The 13,682-nt window shown below is 43.0% G+C and overlaps 1 protein-coding gene across 1 annotated transcript; it reads left to right on the top strand.

The window, feature by feature from the left end:
* The first annotated feature begins 3,562 nt into the window (after window positions 1-3,562).
* Window positions 3,563-12,389, top strand: C21H1orf94 (chromosome 21 C1orf94 homolog). The gene is made up of 12 exons (XM_075522313.1): window positions 3,563-3,825; window positions 4,278-4,288; window positions 4,502-4,585; window positions 5,006-5,139; window positions 6,044-6,186; window positions 7,658-8,217; window positions 8,776-8,826; window positions 9,037-9,200; window positions 10,263-10,337; window positions 10,722-10,906; window positions 11,563-11,626; window positions 12,330-12,389. Exons 1-12 carry the CDS (start codon window positions 3,563-3,565, stop codon window positions 12,387-12,389), a joined length of 1,794 nt encoding a protein of 597 aa, XP_075378428.1.
* Window positions 12,390-13,682: the final 1,293 nt, after the last annotated feature.

Raw genomic sequence — 13,682 nt, 5'->3', positions numbered from 1 at the left:
GCCCCCCCAGTCTGCAACTTGTCCCCGCAGCACGGATCCGAGCAATACCCTGACGCGGGCGGGACTGGTTCAGGAGAAGGGATTCTGGCGGTGGGAAAGGCTGCGCTGGCTGTGCCCCCTCCACCGAGCCAACGGGCACACGCGGCTGTAGTGCTGTTGCCCCTTTGCAGGGCTGGCGAGAGTGGCATTGCTCCTCCACCACCGCTTTTTTTGTATTTTAAACATCTATCAGTATATTTGTCCCTGTAGCTGTACGCAAGATGGGGGAAAAATGCAGTCCGTTAAAGCCACATTCAGGAACTTAATTATCTTGGTAATGACGCTCAGATCCACGGACAAGAAAAATAACTCGAACATGACACCAAAGCTTAAAAAGAAAAAATCCTCAAATATCCTCCCCCCCTTCCCGGCAAGAACCTACTTCAACGTTCCCCTTCGTTTGACAGACAAGGAGCAGCCCCTCTCCCAAAAGCACTGGTCTTGCCTGCGGAGAAGGGGGTGTTTACCAGACCGAGATCCCCCCTCTCCAGCCCTACCCCCCTTTTTCCCTCCTACTGCCGCCCCTCCCTCCCCCCGGAGGGCCGCCGAGATGGGGCGGAGGGAGGCGGCGGGGCCCCAGCGCCCCGCAGCCGGACGCTGCTGCTGCCCGCGGCGGGCCGGGGCCGGGGCTGGGAACGGGCCGGGCCCCCGCCGCTCCGGCCCCCCGGCTCGCCCCGCCGCGCGGCCAGCCAGGGCGGGTGGCTCCACTCGCCACCCATCCCCCTGCCTTAGTGCTTTGCATTTGCTGCAGTTTCTTGCTGCAAAACCCCCTTCTTCAGTCTTGTTCCGGTTGCCTTGAATGAGCTTATTTGACAGCTAAAAAACAAATTATATCGAGGGCTTGCAAATCTGTCCCTCCACCCTCAAATCAATCCTCTTCCTCACTCACTTTCCCTGTGTCCCCTCTGCATTTCAATCCTTCCACTGCCTACATTGTGAACCGATGCCAAGAGCCAAGGCAACCAGGGCTGTTACATGAAAGAGTTGCTTTATGTCTGTTTAAACTGCAGTGTCCTATTCAAATGGACCTTATTGTTCAGAGGCAGGGATCCAAATACAAAAGGATCAGAGAACAGGGTACCACACTGCACAGCTCCATACATTGGTTCTCCCCTATACAGCTATTCACCTCAAAGAATCCCCCATCCCAAAACTGCATTCAGCTGAAGATGTGACTTGCTTTCTGCACACCAGCAGGGTACAGGCTGAGCCAAAGTCAGCTAGCCCTGCGTCGAGAACAATCCGCAGGCATAATACAGTCATTGAGGAGACACAATCCCACTTTATTCCTGGTTAATAAAATCATATCTACTTCAAATCAAGGGTTTCCTCCCAAGTAAGTTTCCTTCTCAAACCAGGAAGGTTGAGGGTCTAACTCTCACAAAAAAACTGCATTTATTCGCAAAATGGACGAGACTGATGAATACCGCAGAAACCACCACTGCAGTCACCCCCTTCCTTGATTACAACCCATCTGTAGCAGGGAGGCATTTGCAGGTTCTGGTTAACAGCCCATTGCTAACCCCTACCACTCACTTCGCTTCTCACCTTGCAAAATTACCTCTCTACTACGAGAGAAATCCTGTCCTCGGTGTAAGCACCCACCGGGAGACAATTTCTGCTCTGCACTGCCACCCGCAGTCAGAGCCCGGGCTGAAACCAGCCCGCTGCGCCTTCAGACTTCGCTGCCTTCCACATTCGCTGCAGATATCTAGCCGACTTTTTTATATTCCATTTAGCACACAGTACCTCACCCCCCCGACTAAACAGTCTGATCTGCTTTGCGATTCCTCCGAATAAAATAAACAACAGCGATTGCAACACCCCCGAGGTCCAGTTAACCCATGGAGCCGAGAGCAATTCACAGGCATGAACCAAGTCCTCACGACACCTTCCTGGAGGAAGAAAAACAGACTCTGACAAAAATCAAGGATTTAAACAGAGTGCCAAAACCTGGTTTTCCCTCTAGTTTTGACACAAAGCCACATCCATAGGGCTCTTCTTTCTCTCTTCCTCCTCTCTCCAACACGCACCATGCTCCAAAGAACACAGAGTACCCTGGCTCACAAACACAACCACCCTGGTGATATGAGGAACTATAGAAGGAATTCACACGGGGAGCATGATCACGTTCCCTAAAATTTTAAGTACCACAATCAGTAATTTGGTATGGGGAAAAAACCCAAAACATCTTAGTAAATGTCAGACAATTTATTTCATTTATTCTCTCTGAACCACATATTAGCACTATTGGGGGGGAAAAGAGCATTTATCCAGGCATAACCATGAGTTAAGAGATAGCTATGAATAATATCTCTATTAGCAGGAAACTGCAGTCACTATTTAACTGACACGACAGGAGTGTGCAGTTCTGGATTATCTGAAAGGAGATAAGTACAGAGCCAAGATCTTAGTGTAATGATTTTGGTAGCAAAGAATTCAATACACAGCTGTTGCATCTGAAGGTGTGCACGTATCTTTTATATTTAAAAAATACTTTGCCTTGTATTTTCATATGTAGATCAAGTTTTATAACCCAGCACCCAAAGTGCCACAGAGGATGTTGAAAAGAAACAGTACCCAAAACAAAATTCTGTGGCCCTCATGCTGAAAAATATGCAAGCTCCAAAACTGAGAATAATTTCTTTTTCCGCGGCAGTGGAAGGGCTTACAAGGTGGCTAAAGATACTCTCCCCTTCCATCACCGAGGGGCAGAAGTGCTACTATGCTTCTGGAAATGTGGAAAAGTTACAGAAGCTCACAACTAGAAATACTGCAGTAGCAGCAGCCCTGTGGGCCCAGCTAACCTCGGTGGCACACAGACTCAAAGATGTTCACAGCATGAACAGAAGGCAGTCAAGTAGAAAAAAGGTTCAGCTACTGAGAGATGCAAGTGAAAATTAGTCCCTCCTCTTATTTCCTGATAGAGCAGACTTCTGTGCCACTTGCTGTGGAAGGTGGATCTAGAGTGGGCTGTGAAGAGTTCAGGGACACAAAGTGCTCGACCAGGGATGAAATGCATTGCTAGATGGGCCTCAGACAGGGATGCTGCTCCTCCTCTTTGGGCTGTGGCAAAATAAGAGCAAATGCTAAAGCAGGAACTCCCCTTCTGTCTGCACCGCTTCCCTCACACACGGCCTCTGCTCTTCATCTCATGTCAGTGGAAAGATGAGGGACTGAGGGAAAAGACCAGAGGGACAGTCCTCTGTGCACTCCATGGGGCTTAGCCACCTGCAGACACACAAGCAGCGAGACGGAGCTCAGGTATAGGGAGGCAGGCACAGTTGAATGCTGAAGACTGGAGCCTATTTAGAGATTTATGCCCGAGAACGCTCCCAACATTGTGAAAATACACAATACTGCCATTTCCATTCCTGCTGCTGGAAGTCCAGTGGACATTTCCAGCTGTTACCCTTCCCGCCAGCTGCCAGACCCCATGGTTCCGTGGTTGCCACGGCTCTTCATTACCAACACAAACCACCTCTTTCAAAAAGACCGTTTGTGAATGCAAAGAGGCTGAAAGATGCTCCCTGGTAGGAACAGGTTTTCAGCTCCAATAGTAACATCTGAAGGTCCCTTCCCACTGGGACCTTTCCCTAGGCACATCTGGATCCACAACAACACTCCCCAAGATAGCCTGGACGAGGCCTGCCACGAGATCTGGAAACGCGTTCAACGACTCTCTGAAGAGCTGCAGCCCCCGTCGTTGGTGTCACCGCTGCAGCATGCTCTCTGCTCAGACCTGTCGGGGACCCTCCGAAGGGACAGCATTGACTCCCAGAGCAAGTAAGCGATCTTTAAGTGTGGCCCAAGCTCTAGGGGAAAAGGCTGCTGCTTGCCTTTTTACACCTTCCCGAACTAGACTTTTGTAACCTGTTGAAATGAAAGTCTGGGGCACAGGGTACATCGATTGCTGTCTGACAGCCTCCTAATGAGGCAAATTATTCCCACTTTTTCCACTATACCCAATTTTCTGTGGAAAAAGTATGTCCCATGAAATCTGACTACTTCAAATTCTGAAGCACCATAAGCAGCTGCTGCATTTGCTTCCCCACAACATTTAAAGAAAAACAACCACACACACACATCAAAATATTTACAGAAAGAAGTGAAAGCAGCATTCAAAGGAGAAAAATCGAAAATTAAAGTGTTATAAGGAAGCTACTGTAAACAGCTGATCTCTACAAAGAAAAGCTGAATTTAGCACAGAAAAATTTATGCCAAATCATGTTTTACAGGACAAATAATGGTAAGAGAGGGAAGTATGCTCTTCAGATTAATAGGATAATATTTACTGTATGCTCCTGAAACAGAAAAAGTAAAATTTATAAACCCAGCTACAAATCAGCAAGCATTAGCAGGTGTCCAGTTCTTCAAGTCCAAATAAAAAATCATGCAAACCTGGCCCATCTTGCTTAGTACATGAAAGAGTGTAAACAGTTATTTCATCTTTAAAAAAAAGGTAACTTCACAGATGAGGAAATAGATAATTTTACAGATGAAGACATGGAGGCACAGAAAGGGAAAGTATCTAACATGACGTCAGGTAGAAACCTAGGAATTACACCGTGGAGTCCTGGTTCCTTTCCTTTCTCCTCCATATCCTAAATAAGCCAGAATCTTAAGAATCTCCAGAATAAATGCAGGAAGAGGGAAACCAGGTAAATCAAGTGAAGCCCATGGAGTTGCCTATAACAGTAGGTTAAATTACACAGCTGAAATATCTTCACAATTAGCACATGCTCAGTTAGCCACATATTTTGGTCCTGCCATTTGCTAAGAAGTCTTAGAAAAGAAGGCATTATACAACCCAGTGAAGAACTATGAACTACTAACAATCTTATCTTTAGTAACACATTTTACTCTTAAAGGCATATAGATCTGGTCTTTAGCAAGAAGTCCACCGCAGCAAGGCCAGCCTAACCAACATGACTTCTAGCCCACGCAACCTGCAATTACCCTGAAGCTAGTGCAATTGGGCAGAGACAGCAGATCAAAATAGTTCTTGTTTTGCTGCTTTACCGTGAGGTTGTGAACTTTGGGACCCCTGCCATGTGGTTGTGTCTTGGCCACTGCCTTCAAGGACCTGAGATAAACTCAGCAACTTCAGTTTACTGTCTTTTTAATTTCATCTAAAGTCCAGTGACTGAAGTACTATCCTTGGGTTCAGAATAATGATCCTCTGCTCATTGTTCATCTACTGATCTACTGAGTTGAGTTACCTTTGGCAACTCATCCGGCCATTTCTCTCGGCAACATTTTCCTCTAATTACCTAGCAGGCTCTTCAGGTACTTCTAGTACCCTCTGCACACACACTTGTACAGCAGAGTACGTTGATCATCAGTTGCTGAAAGACCCCAGAGTCATTGAAGCTTCCAACAGTAGCCAAACTGAAGTGCTAAAACCAAATTACTGTACAGAGCTCAATGAACTGCTTTAAAGTGGAAGCAATTCAAGTGAGACAGTCCTAGGTCAGGTTTCTACCTTGGAGGTAGAAGCTTCCGCACCCTACCTTGGCTACCTCTATCACTCCTGAAAGACAAATTAAGAAAAATCTTTCGGTATATACCAGCTGTCAATATAGGTGTTACCCAATTCGTCAGCTGCAATAGCGTCAGTGGCCACAGATTACACCACATGACCTTGCTCAATTTAGCAATCCTTAATTATTTTAAAATATTGACTTAGGCAAATTGCTAGCGTGCTCATTTTAAAATATATCTGGAATCTTTTGAACAAACAACAAGTTTCACCTTCCTGGTTTTGTTCTGGAGCATTTGGATACAGAAGAGCAAGTTATTGACAACAGCCAGAGCGGGTGGTGACAGGAAGAACCTCTTTTGTTGAGGATGTCACTATTTACTAACATAAAGGAGCTTCCATGATGATGGTTGCTTCCAGCATTATGATATTGCATGAGAATAGGACAAGGCTTCATAGGCAAGCATCAGAGCTAGGAACATGACATGCTGCATTCACGTCTTCAAACATACTCAAACACAGGACTCCAGTAACCTAACGTGTAAGTCCCAGAGAGACAAGAAGCATAGTTGCCACCTCATCTCTAAGTCCAAATACGGTCAGGGCACAAATGCCAACAGGTTGTGCAAAGCAGCAAGAGAGGACGTGAAGAGTACAAGATTTGAGTAAGAAGTTGCAGAATCAGGGCTGCAGCCTGTGAAACCAACAGAGACCGGAATTCCACTGAAAGATAGGGTAAAAAGTTGTATGAAATAAGCTGTACTCAGAAATAGCCTAACAGTTTTCTATTTTCATATCCACAGTCTAAATCTGTTGAGGTTTTTGTTAAAGAGAATATCTATGTTCTTTAAAAATAGGGGGGAAGCAGCATCCTACTAATTATAGTGATGCTATGATTAGAGATAGATACATTTAGAATTTAAAGTTTCCTAAATTTAGCTGTTTATGAACCATATATGTACCTATATAGTGCGTGCACAGAGCACCAGTCTTTCCATCAAGCTAAGAGAAGTAAATAGATAACACATTAAGTTATTGAACATACTTGGATGTGAAAGAGCAAACTAATTTAAATCAGCATTTTGAGTAGGTAACCACAATAGGCACTAATTGGTATTTTGAGCAGGTAACCATTATAAGCCCTTAGGCATGCCTTAAAAGAACACAAAAATTGTTCAGCTTTGACAGCAGTCTCACTGTAAGGTCCCAGAGGACTTTGGGGGGTATAGAGGTACTTTGTGATGCACCCTACAGGTTAAACCATCTGACAGTCTTATCTCCCTATATGAAAGACGGTTAATGAGCTACAAATACTACAACACCCAGCCCTGTTAAAGCCGTACAGGTGGTAACTGAATTGTGATGGCAGGTAAGTCCAAGGAAATTCAGGCCTTCACCCTACAAAGATTTAAGGATCCACTGAGCCCTGAAGGCTGAAACCGTGCAAAGCTGGAGCCTGGAGAACAAACAAGGTTTCTCCCATTAGGGACACTGGGATACAAGGCATACAATCCAGAAAACTCTTTTCACGTCCAGAATCATGAGCTTAAATTTACCATCTTTGACAGACGACGTGAAAACCACCACAGGGCTTACCTGTGTAACTGAAGTAAGGCTTCTCCGCTTTACAAACTGTTGTGAGGATAACTTCAATAATTATTACCAACTCCTCTAATGCTATGGCACAGGAAGCCATTTAGTTCTTCCTCGAGGCAAGTGTAACCCAACTCAAAGCATGTTTAACTTGTTCACACCCACTGCCAGCAAAGATTCATCTTGTTTGACCCAAAACTTAGATTTTGTTTACAATCGAAATATATTTTGACCCACAAATATTTTTAAGCATGTATTGTATAATCATTCTTTGCACATCTATAATGCTGTTATCCAACTTCACTTCGGTTATTCTTGGATAGATGCATTAACTAAGTAAAGAATTTTTTTTTCCCCTTTTACGTGGTTCTTTGGAAAAGAACAGTGTCAAAGATGAAATTTTATTCTGGTTAAGGAGAAATACTTGAGTCTTACATAGAACACTAATGAGACAGAAATGCAAGGTTTAGGAGGAGTCAAGAAAAGTAGCTCAATTTTAAGTCAAACCTCCTTTAACAGCAGCCATACTCCACTTTCTTACAGCAACTACTTGCTAGGTGAACCAGAGGGACTCGAAGGTATATACAGAGCAGTGATTGGAAACAGAGAAAGGGAGATGAAATTAAGAGCGCTCTGTGACACTCAGCTTTCTGCTAAATCAGTTATCACCAGCCTTCTGTGTTCAGCAAAATCCCACAAGAATTCCAAGGGGCTGGAGGATGGCAGCGTGACGGGCGCGCGCAGCATGGAGGGCAGCAAGCTAGAGGTGCCATTTCTGCTGAAATACACAGACACTGCCAAAGGTGCAGGCAATCCGGTAACGGCTGAGGAAACAAAGGTAGAGAAGGAGTTCATAGAGGATAGTGTGCTCAGCTCTGCCAAGAGTAGTACAGCTGTGTCCTCAACAACAACAGCAGAAAGTCAAGCCACGGGACAGAAGCAGCAGCCCCCACCATTTGCCAAGATTTGCTCCAAAACTGATGCCGATGCAGTCACAAAGAATCCAGGTATGGATCCGGGCATGGTCTTTGAACATCAGCTGGGAGTCATGGGAAAACTAAGACATAAAGCAGAAGCTGTTGAAAAGCAGATGGCAGGAGCTGGTCAGGCATCAGTGCAACATTTGCTCTGTGGTGATGTCCTTTCCAAGTCTTGTGTAAGAGACTGACAACTACTGAACTAATCTCTTCCATTCAAGACCTCTCATTTCATACTGGGATGCTAGTATCTCTCTCCCCTCTAACTAGCACGTATCCAATGTCCTTCTCACATGTTGAAATAGATATAGGAAGGTCATGACCCCAGAGATTTATGTATTTGGTCAGTATTTTCTAGAAGCTAGTTTTTGGGTTTGGGGTGGAGTTTGTCAGGTTGTTGGGGTTTTTTGTTGCTTTAGGTTTTTTTGTAATGTCATGATTTTTGGGTTCCCAAGTACGAGACATTTAAAAGATCCCGATTTCCACAGAGTATTGATAACTATGTTCCTTGAAGCATCTTAGACTAGACAACACAATGGTGCATGTCCAGATCTACTGTTTAAGCTTCTACACTAGATTTATCAGTCTGGAGACTTAAGACACAATCAACTTACTCTCTGTTGTAATTGCCTTATCTCAGAGAGTTTTGAACCTTGGACAAAGGTTCTTGTTCTATCCTTACAGTTTCATTCATTCTTATGGCTCAGGCAATTAGCTTTATTCCAGGTCCTGTGGGTCAGAGTTTGATGGCCCTACAAGTGAATTTGAACTGCTAATTGCTGAGTTTAGGTCTCTGTGTTACAGAACTATAACCTGCAGAAGTAACAGATATCTTAAACAGATTTTGCTTACAGGCAAAGCATGTCCTCTTAATTGCAAATGTTCTACAGATTAATGAAGAAAATGCATGTTTATTAATATCTTTAACCTTGTTTTGTTTTACAGTAACTACTGCAACATCAGATAAAAAAAATGTTAAATACAATGCAAGTACTTCAGGCTTTTCTACTACTTCAATGACCACAGCATTCAATCAGCCAGTGTGGCAGAGTCTGAGCTTCCCTCCACTTCCCATCTTTCCCAACCACTCGAACTTTCCACAGTTTCAGGTAACATAACATAGACCCACATTTTGTGAGAAGACAGTAGAACACTCCCAGGCCTATACTGACAGACTCGGGGCACTACCTGCTGCTATTTTGACAGCTGCTTTCTGATTTGCAGGGTAGAGTAAGAAACCAGATTGCTATCCTACTACAGTAAGTGGCTTTGGGTCATAAACAAAGCTTTAACAGCACATGTAATGCAGTCCTCTGGGACGGTTGTGATGATATCAAAGAATGATGTATTATTGACACAGATACTGAATGTTGATCCCTCTCAGCCTTCATTAGTTCCCATTTTTATCTTGTATTTACAAATATTTTGACCTAATAATTCATTACAGCTATTTCATGCAATTGCCCTGTTTACAGACTGGGATACTGTTTTCTTAGTCTGGTGAAACAGGACCTCATATCAAAGCAAAAAAGCCAACTAAGATTAGGAAGAAGCTCAATGCTCAAGTTGAAAGAAATAAAAGAATGAATACCGGGAATACTATGTAGCTGTGGCTTCCTATGGGCTATGCTCCCCTAGTTCCCTTTGATTCCGCTAAAAAAAAAAAAAAAAAAAAAAAAAGGCAACCCACAAAAACCACACCAAAACAAAGCTATGTTTCTCTAGCAGGACTCGGTTCATCCTACAAGCTGTCAAAAGTTGTCACCAACCTGTTACAAAAGAGAATGGAGACATGACCCAGAGCACACGTGTTTTGCCAGACTGAGCTCCCTTGGAAACTTACAGGCCAAGAATTTTCACTTTTTCCATTAAGTCAATGATTAAGCACAACAGATACCTACTGAGCATAAGATGAGCGCACAGTCCATCCACCAGTCAACAGGGAATTGCATTTTTCACCAGGCAGAATAGAGCTACAGCGTGGAAAGCAGAGCTATCTGGAGGTCTCAGACTTAGGGAGACAGAGAGAAGACTTTTGCCCAAAGCTAAGAAATACACTTATCTCAACCTGTTTTCTTTGAGCATAACATTCCCCTAAAAAGCTTACACAAAAGTAATTAATGGACCAACTCAGACTGTCTTAAAAATCACACCTTATGTACGCTTAACAGGGTCCCTATCATCAGAGAGCAAGGATCCCGTATCAGCAAGCTCTGCACCCTTCCTTTGGATGCTATTCGAGACAGGTGCGTTTAAATGGTTATGAACATGCTTTAATTTGCAGAACACAGATGCTAAGCACAATAGATTAGTCAGAGCAGTTTGTCATGTGCCAAGATTGACACTGGTGCCATCGCAAAAATAGATTTGGGGACAAGATGCTGAACTGGTATAAGTTAATACAGTTTGCTAGAGCACTATGTGCTCTAAATAGCTCAAGAGATGGCCTTGAGCCTCTAACTGAAAACATTTATTGCTTATGCTCTAGTTTTGTATAAAATTGGGAGAGACTACTGTGTGTGTCTGAAAAACTATTTTTGACAACTCCACTTTCCAGTTATGGGGTTACTGCTTTGTCAGTATTCCTGTCCCACTGGTTTTTATGCATGCTATTTCTTTTTCCTCCCCAGGTGGCTCCATACAGCCCACAGCAGATTTTCCAGCCACCCTACACTCCGATGTTGAACTACATCACTCTGGTTCAGCCTGGTTATCCATACCAGCAGAGGACCCCACCTACGCTCTCCAGCAACATCCAGGACCTATCACCAATGGCAGGCGATGGGATCCAGTATCCATTTTCTCCTTCCTATGGGTATGGCCACGCAGATTTACTTTCTATTTTTCCAGTACTTTAGGGAGAGTTTGTTAGTTGATGTGAACCTGCACAGAGCTAAAGATTTAATCAGCAATTGCATCCCAGTTACATTCTCACCAAATTCCAAATCTGAACAAAGATTTACTCTAAGGTCTAAATTCTAAAATAATTTTGATACAAAACCAGAGTAATTAGTTTTGGGTGAATGAAGCTGAAACACTGTGCTATAGGAGATGCCACCTACAACTTCCAATCAATATTATGGCTAAAAAGTATAAACACTTTAACTTAACAAAAAGGAAATGCTTCAACATGATAGAAACCAAAATATTTTGACACTGTCAAAATGAAATTAAAGGATTCATTTTGATACCTTTCTATAAAAACTGTAGTTAAAATCAACACGTTCCAAGGTCTGGTAAAATAATCTCCAGAGAGTCAAGTTCTACATATCATCTCCTGTTAAATGCTTATGGGATAAACAGGAATAGCACATACATCCCCCCTAGCTCACTTTCCCATAAACTATATTACACATTAATAAAAAAGCAGATAAATGCTTCTAAAAGCTCCATTATCAGGAAGAAAAAGTAGTAATTTGGAAGTTGGATGTAATCTCCTGAAGCTTGACTAAATTTCATTTTCTGTTGTAGGTTTAGTTCTACACCTGGAGGAGCTGTGACAACTAACCTCAACTACTTTTCCAGTGAGAGCTATGTAAAATTTTAAATGAACCCAGTTTTCCTATCCTAGTATTCAGAGAAAAACCTGCTATCTAAGTCCTAGGGTCCTATAAGGATTTTATGTTTTCCCCAGAGTGAACACTTCCATCTAGAATAATCCCCTATGATTTATATTGTGAGAAACAGCTGCATGACAATTTGTCTGAAATAATTTTTTTTTAGGATGACAGAATACAAAGGGGCTTTTTGTTTTGGAAGATGGAGACAAATAATAAAAATGTTTTATTTATGACAAATGCCTGAGCTGCTTAGAATTGAGTGTTGGTGCAATAAAGACAGTTGATGGAAAAGAGTCTTGGCCACAAATTTCAGAGATAGTAACTTTAGTGGTATATTCTAAGTGAGATTAACACAAATGCATTCAATAGCTGGGTGGTACAGCTCCATGCATGACATGTTCCTGTCTTATTACCTCAAACTCTACTGCTAATCCTGATGGTAATCTGATTTTTACTATTAAAGAAGATCAAGCCATAAAGCTGGTATGGAGAATCCTGTTTAACTGTATTCCCTTGGTTATTTAACTCAGGAGATTCAAGGCTCTAACTTTTGACAATGAGCCTTTGCCCCTGCAAAATAGCTTCTGCTTCCTCTGGAGCCTGCACCATTACTGCAAAGCCGGCACAGCACAGTTTCCTCTAGACAATGACTATGGCTCTCTGTCCGCTATATTTCAGCCACAGTTTGCTGGGTCAGAAGTAGAAGAGCAATTAGATGGGATTCTACAGCCTGCGTGATGCACGTCAGAACAAATTACCACAAAAGTCTCTCCCAGCCTTAAAACTAGTGAATAAGGTCTCAGTCACAAAGATCTGTCAGTTTGCAATCATCCAGCCCTATACCCAGTAGTATGCAAGTCAGTCTGCTCTTAAATTCAAGGAGACAAATTTATACTTTGCTTAAGGATATTGCACCCATACAAGTCAAGACGTGAAATTAACTCTTTACACTGCTTAACAAAAGCCTGGGCACAGGTACTACAAAATGTAGAGTGCCATTCATTCCTGGAGGAGCTGATGAGACCAGACATGCTTAACCTCTGTAGGCAGTCAAAGCACTTTGTAAGAGGACAGACTTCAATAGTGGCTCATAATTCAAGCAAAAGATGGAGCATCTTTCCATTCACTGAGCTTTAGACTTGGCCCTAGATACACACGCACCAGATTTGTTCTCTCCTCCTAGTAAGTAAAACTAATCTTGTAACTTTAAAAAAAATTTAGATCTTCCTTCCCTTTAATCCTGTTTAATGTAAATAGTACAACTGAGTTGTGTAGACTTAGCTGAAGCTAGTAAAGAATTCACATAGAGTATGTTTACTCTTGTAAGGTTAATAAACAGTCTTACAGGGATCCTTCAGGTGACATTTTCCACATTATAACTACTTTACTCCTCTTCTCACTGTTCCTCTTTCCACGCTGCATCAACATCTATTTTGGGTTACCCAGATGGCTGAGGCGATCTAGGACAGTTTATAATAAGAAATTCATGCTTTGGCAAGATATGCCCACTAGCCCTTTTTTCTCCATGTACCCACTGTAGGCCAAAATTTCAACTAAGATAAATTAGACGAGCAGTTAGGAACCTCTAGTGTTTCCACAAAGCATCAACGTTCTTCACTCTCCTTGCCTTGTGGGTAAGGTGACAGGTTGATAACGCAATCTGAAAGACTGTTGAAGTAATACCGAAGCAGCCAGGAGAAATCAAAGCCGAAGCCCATATATTGCTTACAAACTCCCACCAGCAAAAGCAACAATGATCTTACAGTTCCAATGCACCTCATATCCGAAAAGACTAGAAGAGGGGACACACTAGTAGACAGACCCCTTTTGTCATCTCACCAACACTTGATTTGTTAGTGACAAGTAACCTGAACCAGATATATCACTACTGTACCACAGTTCAGGCTAGAAATCTGTTCCCTTCAGGGAACTGAAGATTAGCCAAGATGCAAAAATGAGCTACCGCCAGGGTCCCAGGAGGAATGAGGCCATAGGATCATTAAGGCACAAGTGGTCTAAACCGCAGCTGTA

The sequence above is a fragment of the Mycteria americana genome, chromosome 21 (genome assembly GCF_035582795.1).
Source record: "Mycteria americana isolate JAX WOST 10 ecotype Jacksonville Zoo and Gardens chromosome 21, USCA_MyAme_1.0, whole genome shotgun sequence".
Lineage (NCBI taxonomy): Eukaryota > Metazoa > Chordata > Aves > Ciconiiformes > Ciconiidae > Mycteria > Mycteria americana.
The sequence above is the reverse complement of the archived record's forward strand: the minus strand, read 5'-3'. Positions and strand labels throughout refer to the sequence as shown.

Bases quoted from the DNA above. Each gene is read 5' to 3' on its own strand.
- C21H1orf94 (XM_075522313.1), top strand. From the start codon at position 3,563: ATGCTCCCTGGTAGGAACAGGTTTTCAGCTCCAATAGTAACATCTGAA. The intron at 6,187-7,657 runs GTAAGAAGTTGC...ACTTTCTTACAG, and splicing joins GTGAAGAGTACAAGATTTGA to CAACTACTTGCTAGGTGAAC. The intron at 9,201-10,262 runs GTAACATAACAT...TACGCTTAACAG, and splicing joins CGAACTTTCCACAGTTTCAG to GGTCCCTATCATCAGAGAGC.